Source organism: Oryzias melastigma, linkage group LG18, assembly GCF_002922805.2.
Source record: "Oryzias melastigma strain HK-1 linkage group LG18, ASM292280v2, whole genome shotgun sequence".
In the NCBI taxonomy this organism is placed as follows: Eukaryota; Metazoa; Chordata; class Actinopteri; order Beloniformes; family Adrianichthyidae; genus Oryzias; species Oryzias melastigma.
Genome location: NC_050529.1, coordinates 2,573,014 through 2,592,086, shown reverse-complemented (window position 1 = coordinate 2,592,086; position 19,073 = coordinate 2,573,014). Strand labels below are relative to the sequence as shown.

Below are 19,073 nucleotides of genomic sequence, written 5' to 3'. Positions count from 1 at the left end.
AATAAAAAAAAAAAAAGAAAAAACAGCATCACACAATTCCAGAAACCAAAAATGAAGAAAAGATTTTGGAAAACAAAAGCAATAATTATACAAGTTTATTCACAAAAAATTCTAAACTACAACTCATTCCTCTTAATTTTATGACTTTTTCTTATAATTATATATTTTTTCTTATGTAAAATTTGGGCATTTTTCCTTTCAATTACACGACTTAATTAACATAAAGTTTTGACTTTTTACTTATAATATTGCAATTTTTTTCTCATTATTGTTCAGTTTTATTCATTTAAAAATTTGATTTATTTCTCCTAATTTTAAGGCTTTTCTCTCAAAATTGTATAACTTTTTAAACTTTAAGTTTTTACTTTTTATCTCATAATATTACGACTTATTTTCCCATATTTATCTTAATTTTACGACTTTTCTTCCAGAATTGTATAACTTTTTTAACATAAAATTTTGACTTTTTTTTCTTAATATTACGATTTATTTTCTCATATTTGTAAAACTTTATTCACGTAATTTTTTGCCTTTTTTCTCTTGATTTTACGACTTTAACGTCCAGAACTGTAAAAGTGTTCCTGCGGTCCACACGTATAACCTCAGAGGCGTTTTCAGTCGCGTTTACGGCGTTCACCGCGTCTCCTCTGCGTTCCAGCGGACCAACGAGCCCATCAGCACCTTCATGATCCAGATCGCGGTTCTGGCCAACCACCAGAACGGCCGCGACACGCACATGCGGCAGATCAAGGTCTACACGCCGGTGGAGGAGAGCTCCATCGGCAAGTTCCCACGATGCACCACGGTGGACTTTATGATGTACCGCACCATCAGGTGATCCGGGAGGTTCTGGACCCGGTTCTGCGTGTTCCAGGACAGGCGGAACCGGACGGTTCTGATGAACGTTTGTGCCAACAGTTTGTTACAGGATGACGAGGGAAGAAGCCTTAAAGGAGAACCGAGCCGAGAGTTTTTATTAACAAAGTATGAAACTTTATTCATAAAGACGTTCTAGAACATTCAGCAGCAGCTGCTGCGTTCTCTGAACCGTTCTCCTTTTTAATGTAAATAAAACTTTTTCAGATTCACAGATTTAATGTTTTTTTGTTTTGTTTTTTTTACCAAACTAATAAATTTTAAGAAAAAAAATCACTTCTGGAAACATTTGAGTCACAAACTAATTTATTTGAATCTTTCAGAAAGAAAATATAAAATACAATCAATGATACAAAAAACTATTTTAAAGGGTTCAACTGCAGAATCAGAGCAGTCAGAATGAAATATTAAAAGAGATTTTATGAGAGTAAAGATTCACATTTTTGAGGAATATTCAAAACTTTATGAAAGAAAAGTTGTAAATCATGAAAAAAAACGTACAAAAATACATTTGTACATATTTGCCTTTAAACGTAATTTTATGAGGAAAAAGTTGTAAAATAATGAAAACAGACGTAGATTTATGCTTCACATGGTCATAATTTTATAAAGGAAAACTAGAAGTTTTTTCAAAAATAATAGACAACATTTGAAATATTTGAACAAAGACGATCAAACATTTCAGCTCAGAGGAAAGAGACGTCTCTGAATCTACGACTTTATTTTTGGAAAAAGCACAACTCTTTCCTTGTTAAATGATTACACTGTAGATCATAAATGTACTGTTTTATTTCACATAAAAGCTGGATCCTTTTCCTAATTAAAAAACAACTTTATTAAAGCCTCAAAGGTAAAAGTTTGACTTTTAGAACATTTTCAGTCTTTACTAAAGTACAATTTTAAAGGTTACTTCTTAATATTATAATTATTGTCTTATTTTTAAAACTTGTCTATTATAATGATAAATTATTATGACTTTTTGTCATATTACAATTATTCATATTTCTTTACTGACATAAAATTTAGACAATTACAACTTTTGTCTCCTATCTGCACTACTTTTTAAAACAAAAGTTTTTTTCCTCATTATGGTACAACTTTATTCACCTAAATTTTCAATGATTACTACTTTTTTCTTTTAATTTTCAGCTACTACTTTTTAAGATATTTGTACAACTTTAATAATTTAAAAGAGTCTTATTTCTACAAATTTTAAGACTTTTCTCTCACTTGTATTATTTTACTAACATAACATTTAGACATTTTTCTCTTAATATTCCAACTTTTTTCTCTTAATTTCGCCACTTTTATTTTTCATGATTTTACATCTTTATTCTTTGAACATTTTGACTTCTTTCTCCTTTTTTCTCATAACTGTTCGACTTTATTCACCTAAAATTAGACTTAGTTTTAATATGAACTTTTATGATCTCACAATTCTTCTCATGACATAAACTTAATCAACATAACTTTATGACACCTTTTTCCAAATTAATTTTTATATTATTTATTTATGGCTCATCATGTAAATGACATGTAAAGCATCTAAATGCTAAAATATTCCTGGGAAACTCAGACTTCTGTGCTACAGCGCCGCAGTTTGGTTGTTTGTCCAGCAGAGGGAGCCAGAGCACAGACAGGAGGAGGCGGTTTCCATGGTGACCGCATGTGTAGCAGTGCTGGGATGAGCGTGAACGGCTCTCATGTGTAAATCATCCTCTCGAATCAGCTCTGCGTTTTTTATTCACTTCCTCTTTCTGATCATCAAGATTTACAGATGCAGATCAGATTTCCCAGAATTCAAAGTGCAGGTTTGTATTTAAAAAAAAATCCTGACTGTTGGAGAAAACAAGAAAGAGGAAAACAGGCGAACAGCTGCAGCAAACAGGGAGGAAAAAAGCTGTTTATGGGAGGCTGGACCTCCTGGAGGACGCAAAACCAAAATCAGGCGGGAATACAAACTGTAACCTTTACCAAAGCGGAAGGATTTGTTAGAAGTTCCAAAACCAGATAGTAAAAATAATGAAAACTTAATCGTTTAAGTGCAGTGCATCATGATCTAACAATCTAATGATTATTGATGTACACTGGATTTTCAGAGAGACTTCTGGGAAATTTCCAAGGCACTGGATTAAGGAATCCATCCAACATTCTTGCTCTGGTTTATTTTTTTAACATATTTCTGATAATCTTCTTTTTTTCATTATATATTTTTTTCTATAGTTCATATTATAAACTGACCAATCAAATGCCTCGATTAAAGCAGGAGGAGCCAACGTTCAAGCTGTTTAGTCCGCCTTCCAGTGGTAGGGGGTGTGGCCTTCCAACAAGCTCCCTCCTGAATGGTTGAAGAGGTTGCCATAGAAACCGCGTCAGACCAATCACTGCTACTGACGACTTCTGGCTCCAACATGGCGGCGTCTGTGTTGTAAAATATGGCAACTGAATTGACTTCATTGGGCTGAAACCGTTTTCTACGTATGACGTCACACTCGCTCGGTCCAGTTCTGTGATACAGTCGAAGGGTTTTCCCCCTCAAGCTAACCGTGTGAACGCATCTGGACTCTGAAGGCAAACCTGGAGGAGTTTTTGTGTTGCGAGGAGAGAAAACAGCAAGAAGATGCAGCCGGGAGAATATTTGGTTGGTAAATAACCACAAAAAGAGAGTTTGAGGCTTTTCCTCCTTCAATCTGTAAAGAGTCGCCCCCTGCTGGCCGTTAGCGGGTCTGCAGGCTTCTGTTTTTGACTTTATTCCCTTTAGAGGAGAAACGCGTGCAGCTCAAAGATGCTGGCGAGCGGCTGGTTTCGATTGGGCCTTCACGGTGAGTCTGCGGCGTCTCCCTGCAGGATGGCGGTCCTCACAGGTCTGCAGCGGCGTGCTGCTGTGTGAGGAGACTGTTAATGTGACTGCAGAGGGCCGTGTGCAGCTGCTTTCATCTCACTAAAAGCAACCCCCCCCTCCTTTATTGACCAATGATGAAGATGATGATGATGAAGGCAGACCTGAGAGGAGGATCTTCACAGCTTTAAGCTGCAGCGTCACGACTCAGAGAACGCCGCAGGACGAGCGCCATCATCATCGGGAGGATGAAAGACGGGACAGAGGCAGAACGGGCGGAGGGAGGATCAGCAGAGGGGCTCGTGCTCATGAAAAAAATCCTCCACAGCCATTTGGAATCCTCTATTCCAAACTCCAGTCCCCCAGAAATTTCCCAGAAGTCTTTGCAAGATAACCAGTATGCATCGATGCTCCCTAACTTGCCAAATATAGACCACAATGCATTACGTTTGGATGATTTTTCATGTACACCTTCAGAACACTTCATAATTGGTCTTCGTAAAATGTTCATTTATTTTAGATTTATCTTTGTGAAATCAATTATGTCATGTTTGCCGTTTAAAGCAAAAATAGTTAGCTTGGTGTCTGAACGATGCACTATGTGTTGCGATATCTGGTTCATGATGCAATATGAATCGCGATGTTCTGCTGACGATATATTTATTGTGACGCCCATTCACAATATGATATATCTATCACAATACTCTATTCATACAATACTATGTTTCGCAATACCCGCTTCACAATGCAATACGTATCGCGATGCCTGGTTCACAATGTGATATATATTGCGATACCTGGTACACAATACAATATGTATCGTGATGTCCTGCTGACAATGCGATATTTATTTTAGCGGCGAGTTCACAATGTGATATATATATATCGCAATACTCAGTTCATGATGCAATTTGTATTCCAATACCCAGTTCCCAATGTGATATATAATACGATACCTGCTACACGATGCAATATGTATCGTGATGTTCTGCTGACGATATGATATTTTTTGCAACGCATTGCAATACCCGGTTCACAATGCAATATGTATCATGATGCCCTGGTCTCATTGCAATATTTACTGTGACGCCTGGTTCACAATCTGATATATATCGCAATACCGGGTTCACGATTCAATATGTATCGTGATACCCGGCTCACGATGTGATATATTTAGCGATACCTGGTTCACGAGGTAATAGGTATCATGATGCCCGGTTTACAATGTGATATCTATCGCAATGCCCGGCTCATGATGCGATATGTATTGCGATATATCTTAACACCGTACCAAACATTTTTTTACTTTTTTTTTTTTAAAGATTATGATTTAGAAAAAAACTCAACCTGGATATAAGTATATTCTAATAAAATGGTAAAATTCATTTTATTTCATGATCACACCATTAAGCACTACATCTGTATTTCATATACAAGTTGCTTTTATCTGACCAAATTCATAGTGATGCTCTTTTTGTAAATTAAGAAATGTTCATTCTTAAAGGGAACATAAAGATTGTTTTACTTCCACAATAAAATATTTTCAGGATAAGAAAAAAAATGTGGAAAACATAAGTAAGACACTAAAGGACACTAATGAAATATCGCCAATTCTAGATTACTAATCGATACAAGAATCACCCAATCAAGTATCGCAATATATCGATTTTTTCCTACAACACTAGTTTTCAGTGACTCAATACGTGTGAGCCCATAGAGCTGGAGTGATTGAGCCCGCTACGCTAGCCAGACGCCAGGTGGACAGCGTAGCGGGCTATAGCTTAAAGATGTAAAAATACATTTTTAAGGACAACTTTTACCAAACATCTTTTACCATCTAAACAAAAATACAATATATGATTAAAAATTGCAATCCAAACCTTTTTGAAAAAATATCTTTATTTTGCAATTTCACCCCAAAAAAGAAAATCCTATCAGAATGTTTTTATCAATCTTTACAATAAATTCAAAGTTGACACAAACATCTGCATCTTCTGCAGCAATGTTATAGAAACAGTTGAGCTTCTTCCATTAATGCTTAACTTTTAATAACATTTATTACCCTCTTTAACCCCAGAGAGCCAATAGGATCAAATTTGAACAGTTATATATTTAGTATTTTTATTCATTTATATTTATTTTGTAATTCATATATTTCTATGTTTTTAGCTGCCACAAGTGTGATTATATTGAATTTCTAAAAAACAAACAAAAAAAAGAGTTACAGTTGTTTATTGACTGTACATAGGAACTGGACTGAGTGACCCCACCTCATGTTCCAAATAAGAATTACCTGCTTTAGACTTCTACAGATAAATAAACAGCTGTTGTTGTCAGAATAACCATTCTTGCTCTGAAACCCTTTTTTAAAATCATGTTCTTGATAATTCTCTTTTATTTTAAAGATATTTTTTCTTTATCAGAAGTTATTCAAGTTATAAACTGACCAATCGGGTGTCTCAGTAAAAGTATGTGATGCCCACTGGCCACGCCTCAAACGTTTGACAGATTCTCCTGAGCTGCTCTCAGTGGAAGGGGCGTGGCCTTCAAACAAGCTCACTCATGATTGGCGACAGTAGTTGCCACAGAAACATGACTCAGTCTGACTAAGAATAATCACTGTTGACTGGCTCCAAATGGCGGCGCCCACAATGCGGAAAAATGGCGACTGAATTGACTTAATTTTGCTGGAGTAGGAATTGCTTCATTTTCTATGGTTGATATCACACACGGTTGTGTCCATGACTATTTACAGTGTGTTGCATTGTTGCTTCTTAATCTGTAACAGCTACCTGATTAATACCCACATGTGCAGATATCACTTCAGTTCCTTTGGGTTGTCAACATTTTGACAGTTAAGTAATTCGATTTTGGCTAGCTGTTAACCCTCGCGGTCTCTCATGGGGTCCAGATGACCCCACCCTTACATTGAGGTGTTAGCCCTTCCATGACAAAGGTGGATGAGACTTCATGTCTGTCATCGGACACCAGTAATGATCCATAATCATTAAAAAAATGATTGTGGGGTCCAGATGACCCCACTCTTAATGTAAACAAGCCAAGGAGAGCGGAAATTACAGATCAACTTATTGGCTAGCAGTTACAGATTAGCTACCCGCTGAAGATCAGCTTATTGTTACAGATCGGTAGGCCATTACAAAGTGGCTATCCATTACAGATTGCTCGTCGTACTAGATCAGGTAGCTGTTACAGATCAGCTAGCGACAATGCTAACTAGACTGCCAAATATGGACCGCCATGCACTTATTTTGAACACTTTTTCTTTTAAAAAATAAAATGCATTTATTAGGTTTTTACTTTGGGAAATCTGCAACCCGTATTTGCTGTTAAAAATGGTGACCATGGTGTCCGTATTGAATCCAAGGCACTAGATAACCCTGCACTATTTAGTTTTTTAGTAGTTAAGGAGAAGGGAAAGACAAAAACGAATCCCCCGTTACCCACAATGCCGCTCACTTCAGCTTAATGAACTCTGCGGAGTCTCCTCCTGTGTACAGGAAGTAGTCGTAGAGGCCCAGGCCGGCGTGGAGCGGCTGAGTGAAGGTGGTCTGGACTGTGTAGAGCAGAGTCATGGTTTCAGAGACCCTGTAGAAGGACAGAACACCTGCTCCGTGGTCCAGGTACACCCCCACCCTGGAGGAAACAGGACCCAACAGAGGGGTCTGCAGTCCTTTGTGGTAGAAGACGTAGCTGTTTTTGTCGCAATATAAGGCCCAGGATTGGTGATCATGTCCAAACCGTGATGTTTGGACGTTCTTGTACGCCACTGCAACGTAAACTGCTCCTCCAGTCCACTCCACCTCCCAGTACCGGCGTCCCCATAGTTTCTCTTTGCTCAGAACCTGGGTCCAGTAGATGAACCGGTCTGGATGGTTGTGGTAATGGCTTCTGATATGCGTGAATGCTGCTTTTCTGTTTGCTTCAGACAGAACCAGATGTGGGTTTGCCGTGTTTGGATCCAGTGTGAGTTCTCCTGAATATTTCAAGAAATCCTCCCTGCTCTTTGGTTCTGGTTCTGGCAGTGAAACGTCCTTTTTCAGCATAAAAGATCCAACTAAACTCAAATAAATGATCAAAAGGACACATATGAAAATGAAGGACTTTGGTGAGAGGTTTGCCTGTTTGTCCCTCAAGAGCTCCTGTAGTTTGTCTCTGGTGTCTGATGCAGCTTTTGTCACCTCCTCAAAGAACCTCAAAGGACAAACCGGGAGGCCGGATGAGTGTGTGGACTGACTGAGAGCTGACAGTGAGGAGTATCTGTGCAGGAACTGGCAGTGGTCGTCTGTGTGTGAGAGCATCTCAATCTCTTCCTCTTTGCTCTTCAGATCTCTGATCTCCTGCTCCAGCTCCTCCTGGAGACTCAGGACTCGACTCACCTCAGCTTCCTGGTGGGATCTGATCTTCTCCTTCACTTCAGAGCTTCTTTTGTGGATGAGACGAATCATCTCAGCAAAGACCTTCTCGCTGTCCTCCACTGCTTTGTCCGCATAAGTATTAATGATCTTCACCTTCTGCTGGAGCTCCTTCACAGCTTCTGCACAGTCCTGGGTCTTCTGCTGGGCTTGTTGTCGTGTCACCTGGAGCTTCTCCTGCTTCTCAAACCTCTCTTCTGCTATTTGGGCTGTTTCGTGACCCTGATGTTCGTTCATTAGACAGATGTAACAGATACACTGCTGATCAGTGCGACAGAAGATCTTCATCTCCTCGTCGTGGCTGGGGCAGATGTCCTCCTGGTTGTGTTTTTGTGAAGCTGGAGCCATAAATTGATGTAGGAGGTGTTCCTTACAGTCAGAAGTCTTCTTCAGCTCCTCCACTAACTCTGCTAACATGATGTTTTTCTCCAGAACCGGTCTTGGATTGAAGGTCCTCCTGCACTGAGGACAGCTGTGGGTTCTCCTCTGGCTTCCTTCCCTCCAGTAGTTCTGTATGCAGCTCATGCAGTAGCTGTGTCCACAGGGTAGTGTCGTTGGATCCTTCAGTAGATCCAAACAGACTGAGCAGGACAGAGCTTCTCCATCCAGCTGTGCTCGTTTCTGATCCATCTTTGCTCTCCGAATCATTGCGTCTATAAAGCAGAACGTCTAAAACCAGCTCTGTGAGATTTCCTCGCACCTGTGCTTCATTGTTCTTCCGCCACGCCCGTTTACTGAATGCAGAACCAACAAGGAACATGCAAGTGAATGAAGGAAGTTTAATTTTCTGTGTCTAAAATTAGCACAAAGAGTCACAAGGTTTTAGTTCCAGGAAGTAGAGCAGCTTTACAGACGAATTTTGACGAGATCACCGCCCACTTCAAACACAGGTGGGGCCACCACAGAGACTGTGGAGAAACCCAATCGGGCCCCACATTTTCTGTCCACATTTGGCCTTTCTGGCTGGTTTTCTCTTCACCACAATAACCCAGTACAGCAACAGCAAACAGGTGAACGCTGCTCCAATCCACCTGTCACCCCTTGTTGAACCGCCACCATAACATGGTGGAGGGGTTTGAGTGCTTAAGAAGCAATGCTTTCTGGGGCTCCTGCCCCCGGTAGGGTCTCTCATGATGGACAGGTCCTGGATAACAAGTCTGACAAAGAGTTGTTCAGAACCCGTTTATAAGAAGTTCAACCCAACGTTGCCCAGATTGGCGTCACCAGGGCCCCACCCTGGATCCAGGGCCTGTGGTTGGAACTTTAAGGCAAGCATGGGGCTCCTCCTCCCATGGTCCCTGTTTGGATCAAGCCTTTAGGAGCAACGTGGGATGTTAGGTCAGCATAGCAAACCCCTCTACCCAGGGTCTGGCTGAGCTTGCTAGCTCTGCCGTATTCTGGTTGACGGTGCTCACTAGCTCTGCCCTACACTGGGTGGTGGCGCTTGCTAGCTCTGCTGGCGCATGGGTGGCATCACTTGCTAGCTCTGATGTAACCTGGGTGGTGGTACTTGCAAGCTCTACTGGCCCCGGGGGGCGGGACTAGCTAGCTCTGCCGTAACCTGAGTAGCGTAGTTTGCTAACTTTACTGGCCCCTTGATAGTGGCACTTGCTAGCCCTGCCGGCCACTGGGTGGTGGTACTTGCTAGTTCTACTAGCCCCTGGTTGGCAGCGCTTGGTAACTCTGTTGTGAACTGGGTGGTGTTGTTTGCTAGCTCTTCTGGCCCCTTGATGGTGTTTGCTAGCTCTTCTGGCCCCTTGATGGTGTTTGCTAGCTCTTCTGGCCCCTTGATGGTGTTTGTTAGCTCTTCTGGCCCCTTGATGGTGTTTGCTAGCTCTTCTGGCCCCTGAGTGTCGGCACTTGCTAGCTCTGCTGTCTACAGGGCGGCTGGCTTGTGTAACAATCGTGATGCTTCAGATCTACAGGCTCTGTGACAGGCTGGTGATCTGTCCAGGTTGTATCCCGCTTTCACCCAACAGTAACTATGGAAAGGACATTTTAAAAATTGAAAATCCATGACTTCTGCCCCTTCAAAGAGCAAAGAAAGTTTACGCCTCAAACACGAGTTCCTGAGATTTCCTGTTTTAGATTTAGTTTAACAGAAAGCAAAAGTGGAGAAAAGACAACCAGACAGACGTTTACAAAACTCATCTTCATTTATTCAGTTTTATTCATCCATTCAGCTCTTCTCTTTATTCCACAGGACAATAGTTTTCTGTTTCTCTTATAAAACCTTGAATTATGTACATCCTTCCTGTTATTTACAAGAATCTACACGTCGCCGGAGAGGCTGAAAGGTCAAACCCGCAGCCTGAAATACCGCGCGTTGCTGTGGGAGATGCTGCCCGAACGCTGCTTTACTGGCTCCAGCTGTTGCCTGGCAACAACAGCTTATCGGCTTATCTCCAAAGAGCAATTGTTTTAAATTATTTACCTTTTTCTATTCACTTCATAGACGGTGGGAACGGAGGCGAAACTTCAGCAGCAGAAATGATTGAGGAAGGGATTTCGTTCCCTCTGATGGATGGAAGCTGATCAGCTTTAATTTGAAATAATAAACATCTCCCCATTCAAAATAAATGTCTTTTGGTGAAAGTATTGGTCAATTAATTAAACAAAAACATTTAAATGTCACTTTCAGACATTACGAAACAAAAATAGTTGCTTTTCTGAATATTTCAAGAAGAATCTCCACATTATCTTCACACTGATGGATGAATGAAAGCATTACTTTGGCTTCAAACTTGATCAATGATATGACCTGGATTTGATGGGCGGTAACAATCTTTAAGTCCCGCCCCCACTGAAACGTTCAAAACTTGAACTTTACATCCATTTCAGCTGAAATGGGAGCAGCAGCGGCGACCTTTTCATCCCCAGAAGTCCACAAAAGATGAAGTTTCAATCTTCATGTTGACTCCAGGAGGCGCTGTTAACCTTCTTCATTTTAGATTTAGTGGGTTCAAACAGCATCAACAGCACCTCCTAGGTTCAGCAGCAAAAACTAAAACCTGTTTGGCTTTGAAGTTCTTCTTCTTCAACAGGATACATTCAGAACCTGAAAAGTCTTCAAATGAAACAAATCAGTTGTTGATCATTAGAAACTGTCTGCCAGCATCACTTTTCAAACATGGTCCATGAGGCGGAGCTTCTTCTGCTCTCAGGAGATAAGCTGACTCCAACCAGGACTTTGGTCAAAATCCAACGACGTTCTCAACAAAAATAAACCCTAAAATCCCGTCCCGGTCTCTCTCTGGCGCCGCTTTAGTCGGCCTCCGTCTTCGTGTCGTCCAGGTCAAAGTCCATGATGAGCAGCTTGGTCTCCTCTGTGCCGTTGCGGCTGCCGGCAGCACACACCAGACGGGTGTCGGACGCTTTGATTCGCCACACGACGCCACCTGTTAGAGAGCAGAAGGAGGTCACTCGAGCTGACAAACAGTTTTACTCCCAACCGCGTCATTCATGATACTGAGGAGAAAATAAACTGACACAAACTAAAGAAGTCCTAGTTTTACTAACTTTCTCTAACTTTTATCGACTCAAATTCTCGAGAGGGTTTTGGATTCTGTCTAACTCGGGGTAGGTTGGGTTTGCTCATAGTCCCCTAGCTAAGTTATCATTTGTTGAGGTTCTCCCCAATGAATGAAAAGGTTGTATCCTTCGCATCCAGATCGGGCCCTGGTCTCCTACTGTGGTCTCGGCTTATGAACCAAACAAGATGGAGAACTCTGCGTTCTTGGTGTCTCTAAGAAGGGTATTAGTAAGTGGAGAATCCATCTACTAGGAGACATCAATGCCCAGGTGGGCAATGACATTGATACCCTGAAGGGTATGATCAAGAGAAACTGCCTCCACAATCTGTGTATTAGTTTGATACTTTTGTACCAGTACCACGTCAAACACAAAGGAGTCCGTCGGAGCACAAGGCAGGAGGTCGGCTGTATCGTCTACCCTACGATCGTATGTCTTGGAGAGACGAGTGAAAAGAGAGGCGGAACTTTCAACTGATCACCATTTCTGAAAACCAGACTGCATTTAGGTTCTTCTTGAACTTTCGAACAACATTTGAGAGATCAGGTAGTTCCTTGTTGGGAAAGAATCTCCCACTGACCTGATCCTCGGCTCTGCAGTGCCACCACATCCCGCAGCCATGCTCCTGTCCGGAGGTCCCACAGCTTGACCGTTCCGTCATCTGAACTAGAAAGAACCAGACCTCTGCAGAACTGCAGACACGTCACTGCAGACTGGTGTTTGTTTGGACCTAAACCAAAAAAAACAAGGACCGGTTACCACAAGAATGCCTAAGTTTGTGTTAGAGCTGAGAATTTGTTCATTTGGGCTTGTAGAGCAGTTATCCAGATAGATGTTTGGACACCAAAGTACTTGGAGGAATGTCTATAGCCATGCATTGACCCATCATGGTTCTCTGACCCATCATGGTCCTCTGACCCATCATCCTACTCTGACTATTCGTCCTATGTTGGCCCATTATAGTACGTCGACCTATGGTCCTGCATCATCAAATTATCATCCTACTTGGACCCATCATAATACATTGGTCTATGACACTATATTTACCCATGGTCCTATGTTGACCCATTATCCTCCATTGACCCATCGTCCTACTACGACCCATCGTCCTCCATTGGTCTATGATACTAGGTTGACCCATCGTCTTACATTGGGCCATTGCCTACTTTGACGCATTTTCCTGCATTGGTCTATTATACTACGTAGATCAATTGGTCTATATTGGTCTGTGATACTAGGTTGACCTAGTTCTTTGTTGACCCATCATCCTACATTGGTCTACATAACTAGGTTGACCTAGTCCTTCGTTGACCCATCGTCTTACGTTAACCCATCGTCCTGCATTGGTGCAAGATACTAGGTTGACCCATCATCTTATGTTGATCCATTGTCCTGCTTTGACCCATTGGCCTACACTGGTCTATGATACTAGGTTGACCCATCGTCCTTGGTTGACCCATCGTCCTACGTTGACCCATCAGCCTGCTTTGACCTGCCCTTTTCTCATTTTTTTTACTTCTCTTACCCTGCAGTGTGTGCAGACACAGTCCAGTCCGGATGTCCCAGACTCGCACAGTTGAGTCGGCATTCCCAGACACCAGGATGTTGTCTCGTAGCTCCATGCCAGAAGTAAGGGACTGGTGACCAGTCAACGTGTGGACACACCCCCCTGAGAAGAACAGGTGTTGAGGTTAGGGAGGTACGACAACTTTGAACTTTTCTGTGCTGGACATGATTTCAAATCTTTGAGCACCTGTCTCTGCATCCCAGACTCTTATTGAGGTATCTAAAGATCCGCTGACCACGAACACACCATCAAACTGCAGAGAGAAGAACAGGAAAGGTTATTGGTTACCTAGTTGGAAGCTGAAAGTCCCTGAGTCTCAGCGTTGCGGTTACCTGCAGTGAGTAAACCCTGTTGGTGTGTCCCTGCAGCGTGTGCAGACACACCTCTGTTTCCGGGTCCCACACCTTCACCATGTAGTCGTAGCCACCGGACACCACACGCCGGCCGTCGTACTGAACGCAGCGCACTGCTGCCACGTGGCCGGTCAGCACGTGCTCGCACTGGCCTGTCGTCACATTCCACATACGCAGTGTCGTGTCCCGGGACCCCGACACCACCCTGAAAGACCCACATATGGCATCACTGCAGGAATCACCTTAAAGTTTGAGGCATTGTCATGTTTTCATTTTGATAAGAAGGGCTTGTTACCATGGAAACGTGTGGACACAAACAATCCTGTGGGTGTGTTGCTATGGAAATGATTTCTTCTGGATGACAGTTGTTCCTGAGTGTGATTTGGTGTGTGGAAATGGTGGTGGTGGTGGTGGTGGTGGGGGGGGTGCGTTACCGGTTGCCGTGGAGATGCATGCAGCGCACGGTGGAGGTGTGTCCGTACAGTGTGTGCACACACTCCCCGCTCTCGGCGTCCCACACGCGCAGCGTCCGGTCTGTGGAGCCGCTGATCACCGTGGCGACGGCCATTTGGCTGCACCACACCCCGCCGGTGTGACCCGTTAGTGTGCGCAGACACTAGACACAAGAAAAAGAAGATTTGAAACTTGGTTTGAACTCATTTTTTGTTTTTAATTATGATGTTCCCTTCAGGAGTCACTGCAACTCGCACGTTCAGTTTTACATTTTGTTTGAAACAAGCACACGAAAACTCTGGAAACTGACCCTATGTCATTACAATAACTAATACCTCCTGGTAGGTCTTAGATTTAATCCTGGATTTCTTTAAATCTTTTTTCTAGTTTAGTGAGTGACACTTCTACAGATCACATGCAACTATGGGGGTTTGACCCATCTATTACGTTTTTGGGTTGTAGAAAAGGAATGGCCGTGTCTTAATGGGAGCGTAGGTGTGTCTTGTAGTTCCCCTTAATGCTCGTATGGCCACCTCAATGGACATCATGAAAATGGAACGTACCATTGTCATATGTGTAGTAAGTAGGGCTGGGAATCACTGGGTATCTCACGATACGATGCGATACACAACTCATGATATCGCGATAGTGTGATTATTGGTAAAAATCATGTCTAATAACTCTCAACATATAAAAGACCTTGTCTTTTTCTTTGATGTTGCATTGACTTCACATGGGCCATTCTTGCCAAAAACCAAATCAGGTTAGGTTAGATCAGGGGTGTCAAACTCCAGGCCTCGAGGGCTAATTCCCTACATATTTTCCAACTAACCTGCAACTGAATCTTCTCAATGGCAAACATACTTGATACAGGTAATTTGGCAGCAGCTGAATTATTACAAAAACCAGTGGGATGTTAGTCCTTGAGGTTTGGGATTTGACATTCGTTCAAATAATTGAAGTGGTCACCAAAGAAAAAGGTCATATGGTTCATAGAGGAGGTTGTATGTACATACGATGACCTGCTTTAGGTAAGAGTGTCAAACTTTTTATGCTTTAAGAGTGTGTCCATTCAGGAAGAACACCAGTCATGTCTTGGGTATGTTAAATATTACATGGTAAATTTTCCTGGTCATGATAAACAACCTCATCAATGTTTCTGTGTGGATCTGGTCTGTTTAGCAAACGATGTAGATGTGAAATGTTCCTTCAGACGACTGTTGTTTCATAAATAGGGGCTATAGTGGTTATTTCTTCACTCTGACGTCATTTTCCAGCTTTTTCTTCCATTAAAATAAACTGTAACCACTTTAAAACAATGGAGACGACTGATAACCGAGTAGCACAGTGATTGACCTAAGAGGTCTGTGTTAAGGTGAAAAGTAGGAAGAGGACCTGTTCAGACTATGACAGCTCACAGCATCTTTTATTTTTGTTCTTTTGCACATTTTTTGCTGTGCGAGTCAATATTTTGTTCTGCTCTCCTGGAAACCGCTGAAGGACGCTCTCGGAGCGGCAAAAAATAACAAAAGATTTCAACTCTGAGGTGTTGTGTTGGAGGTTGCCGTGGCAACAGCGGGGGAAAACTTTTGCCCTGGCAACTGTTGCAGATCCGCAGGAGGGCGGCGTGACGGGCTCTGTCACGTCCCGCTGACGCCGAGGCGAGACCAGGAGGCGGGCACCTCCTCATCATCCCTGCAGGTGTGTGCCTCTGCAGCCAGACACTCGCTGCAAACTAAAGATTTGCATCATGGGAAACGTGTTCCCCACTGAGATAATGGTCCCAACAGAGACAGCGTGAGGAACAACATGCAGGCAAGTCCAGGCGCAGGAGGCAGCAGGTGTGTCAGGTGAAAGAATGTTCCACCGAAACCAGATAGACGCGCCGCAGGCTGCGTGTGTTCCTGCGCATGAAGACGCGCCGCAGGTAGCATGCTTCCTCCTCCTGCTGCAGGTCAAGTCCTGAAGAAAAACGGACTCAACCGGCTCACAGAGCTGGATACTCGTGGAGATGTTTCTCTCCATCTTCCTTTTGCCACCCGCAAACCGTCTCACTGCACACGCCAGAAAACATGTCGCAGGACGCAGTTTCTGCGACACAAGAGGAGAACCCACACATACCCAAATAGAAATGGGTTTCCTTTGGACTTTACTGGTGCTGAATCAGAACCTTTGAAATGGTTCTGGTGCTGGAATCAGTACTTCAAAGATGAAAAACACAATTTTCTTCAAAAATATTTTAGTGTCATGAAGCAGTATGACAGGCTGAAGAAGAGCGCCTGAATGTCCCTTAATATCACACTGCAGTGCTGTTAGCATACTGTTAGCATACTAAGCTAGCATTGTTAGCATCCGTAGCTAGCATAGTTAGCAGAATTAGCGTCTTAAGCAATGTGTTTTTCTGAGACAGTTGTTGATGCTGATAGCCATTTTAGCCACGCTAGCATAGTTAGCATAATTAGCATCTTAAGCAATATGTTTTTCTGAGACAGTTGTTGATGCTGATCACAATGCTAGCATTTTTAGCCACATTAGCAAAACCATAAAATGATTAAATTGTAAATATTTTGTGTAGTTTTTCTGTTTTTACTATTTTGGTTTGGAGATCAAAAAATGAAGTCTTGGAACGAAATCCAGCTCTTCAAAATAAGATAATCATAAAAAATATATATTTTTAAATTCTATATTGCGACAATTTGATTTATTTTAGATTTTAAATTAAACAAACATAAAAAAGCTCAGAACAATTTACTGTAGCTTGTATTCTAAAATAGATTTTTTTCACATTTTAAGGTTTAAATTTCTCTTATTTTCTAAATTTCTCCTCCATCTTTTGTGGAAGGATACTGAGGCGTTCTCAGGTCGGCAGAGATGTGTCATCCCTCCTGTGTGGCCTGAATCTGGACATAACCCCCCCGGACATGTTCAGGTCACCTCCTGACCTCCACAAACAGCAGCTCCTGTGTGGCTGAACCCAATGTGCCGTCATCCTTCTGTATTTTCTTAACAGACGGAGCTCCGACTCGGCATGTTTTTGAGGCGTTACAGGATGGGGGGGGCAGGAAGGACACGAGACTGTGAGCAAACAGACGAGCGCTTCAGACCGACGCTTCACCTCCAACACACACACTCTGGATGAGTCCTGCATTCCTGCAAAGATGCCTGAGGCTGTCAGTGTGCACACAGCAACACACCCAGACTCGCACAACCTGCCTTTAGTTTGCTCTGTGGCTCCAGTGTCAGGTCAGGCTGGTCTCCACAAAGACCCACGTCGCCTCCTAACATCCTCTCTGTCACTTAGTTACACAAAAATCTCCATTATTTGATTTTCTTGTGCTGCTCTAAATCAGGAAGGAAACATTTCCATAATCAATGCATGTGTCTGTGCTGCAGCGGCCCACCTTCCCCGTGACGGCCGACCAGACTTTCAGGGTGTTGTCATCAGAGCCGCTCACAATCAGGTCGCCGCTGAACTGGAGACACGTGATCACGTGGTCGTCGTGGCCTTTCAGCACCTGCAGCGAGACGGAGGAATTCCTGACACTTAGAGACTGTTTGCACTCCTCTCAATGAAGCTTTAGTCACATACACCCCTAGGGGGGGTTGACCTGTACAGGTGCGGCAGGTTTTTGGGTTACTTATATAAACCTGAGTGTCATCTGCATATTACCGGACCCAGAGAAAGCATGTTTAGCAAAGGCTAATGCACATACTTATACTTAGAAAGCATGGATGATGCTATTATATGGTGCCCTGAACCACACTCGAGCCTAATTGTCAGTAAGGTGTGAGTACTGGGTAGTACTTCTTGTTGTATAAGTGTTTCCTACGACCAATTCCTCCCAGCATGTCAATAGAAAAAACATGTGTTGATATTTTTACTCGCCACTTGCATCCCCCATATTGGTTTCTCTATTTTTTTCCCCTCAGATTATCCCCCCATAAGGCCAGTTGTGACTACAGCTTCAGATCTGAGGTGGTTCCTTTACCATGGGGTCCCCCGTACCCCCCTTCCTCCAGTTGGTTTCTATCCGATGTTGTCGGATGTAGGCGGATTTCCACGGACTGACCGCCGGGCTTGGTCGCACACTCTCCCTGCGACGATACGACGCAAACTCTGAGATACCTGGGGAGAGAAGGAAAGTGTAGGTTTGGATGAAGTCTCAGCTAAAATGTACAGGCTCCACAGTTTACAGACTCAACTTTGACTCCTGAGCCCCTCCGTACGGCGGCTCTGCAAACAAACTGTAATTACATCTAATACTGTTCCCTTTTCCATCCACTTCTTAAGCTGCTCCTCCTTTAATCTGACTTTCTGGAGATTGGATGACCTTTCGAAGACTCCAGTGGGGAAGAACCCAACTCTTCAGAGCTGTAATAGCTGCACTTGTTAGGCAATCATCAGTGTTGTATAACTTTTAATGAGCGCTCAGGCAGAAAAGACGTTGAGAAATCAGGCTGCTGACAAAAATCCTCTACAAGTATAGAACAGAAGCATGTATGACAGAGCTTTGATTTTATTATTTTAAAGCTAACTGTACCACAGCTAATGACAAAATTAATAATATATCCAAATATCATTTTGTATTTCTATATCTCTGTATCAGTTACTATCTCAGCCAAGACTTTCTTTAGCTTTGAATAATTTTACTATAAAATTAAAGATAAAAAATGTATTAATTACAAAACATTTAACTAACAATAAGTTGCTTTGTTGTTGATTATTATCATATCTGAACCAAATAAAATGTGCTTACCGTCAACTGCTAAATTAACTAAAATATATTTATTTTGGAACAATTTGCAGCTATGAGGCTAAGCTAATTTAACTGCAAGATTAGCTGCAAACTAGCGCTAAAAAAACAAAAACCAGGAACTAAAGTGATACACCATCGCCAAGCTGAATGCCATTGGCCAGTCAAAAATGTCACCAAGTGCGTGGGTGTGGCTTGAGCCCCACGGAAGGACAGTAAGCTAACCACAGCTAATGTGTTGTAGTTTATTGCAAATTTAGTACAGCT

At 42.5% G+C, this 19,073-nt stretch overlaps 3 protein-coding genes and 1 long non-coding RNA gene across 7 annotated transcripts in view; 2 read left to right on the top strand and 2 right to left on the bottom strand.

The window, feature by feature from the left end:
* Positions 1-1,092, top strand: part of anapc10 (anaphase promoting complex subunit 10) — a 4,091-nt gene extending 2,999 nt beyond the window's left edge. For both annotated transcript variants that reach the window (XM_024288145.2, XM_024288144.2), the window contains exon 6: positions 659-1,092. In XM_024288145.2, coding sequence (XP_024143913.1) covers positions 659-838 — 180 coding nt within the window. In that variant the 3' untranslated portion in view covers positions 839-1,092. The remainder of the gene's footprint in view (positions 1-658) is intronic.
* A 5,780-nt stretch (positions 1,093-6,872) lies between these two features.
* Positions 6,873-8,796, bottom strand: LOC112156343 (tripartite motif-containing protein 16-like protein). The gene has a single exon (XM_024288590.2). The coding sequence runs from the start codon at positions 8,794-8,796 to the stop codon at positions 7,189-7,191; it is 1,608 nt and encodes a 535-aa protein (XP_024144358.1). The 3' UTR covers positions 6,873-7,188.
* Positions 8,797-10,285: 1,489 nt separating this feature from the next.
* Positions 10,286-19,073, bottom strand: part of LOC112156022 (F-box/WD repeat-containing protein 7) — an 18,912-nt gene continuing 10,124 nt past the window's right edge. Inside the window, exons 6-13 of the mRNA XM_024288143.2 lie at positions 18,042-18,178; positions 17,454-17,567; positions 14,034-14,215; positions 13,579-13,804; positions 13,433-13,499; positions 13,205-13,348; positions 12,260-12,409; positions 10,286-11,546 (exon numbers count right to left, since the gene is read on the bottom strand). Of these exons, the coding sequence (XP_024143911.1) occupies positions 11,413-11,546; positions 12,260-12,409; positions 13,205-13,348; positions 13,433-13,499; positions 13,579-13,804; positions 14,034-14,215; positions 17,454-17,567; positions 18,042-18,178 (1,154 nt within the window). The 3' untranslated portion in view covers positions 10,286-11,412. The remainder of the gene's footprint in view (positions 11,547-12,259; positions 12,410-13,204; positions 13,349-13,432; positions 13,500-13,578; positions 13,805-14,033; positions 14,216-17,453; positions 17,568-18,041; positions 18,179-19,073) is intronic.
* Positions 14,211-19,046, top strand: LOC118600088. Of its 3 annotated transcripts, none has more exons than XR_004949655.1 (5): positions 14,211-15,893; positions 16,895-17,295; positions 17,446-17,668; positions 17,983-18,197; positions 18,344-19,046. It is a non-coding gene; the product is annotated as an uncharacterized LOC118600088 (long non-coding RNA). The 3 variants fall into 3 exon arrangements; XR_004949653.1 differs by lacking the exon at positions 18,344-19,046 and having other exon boundaries at positions 14,211-15,753; positions 15,843-15,893; positions 17,983-18,124; XR_004949654.1 differs by lacking the exon at positions 18,344-19,046 and having other exon boundaries at positions 16,895-16,981; positions 17,063-17,295; positions 17,983-18,124.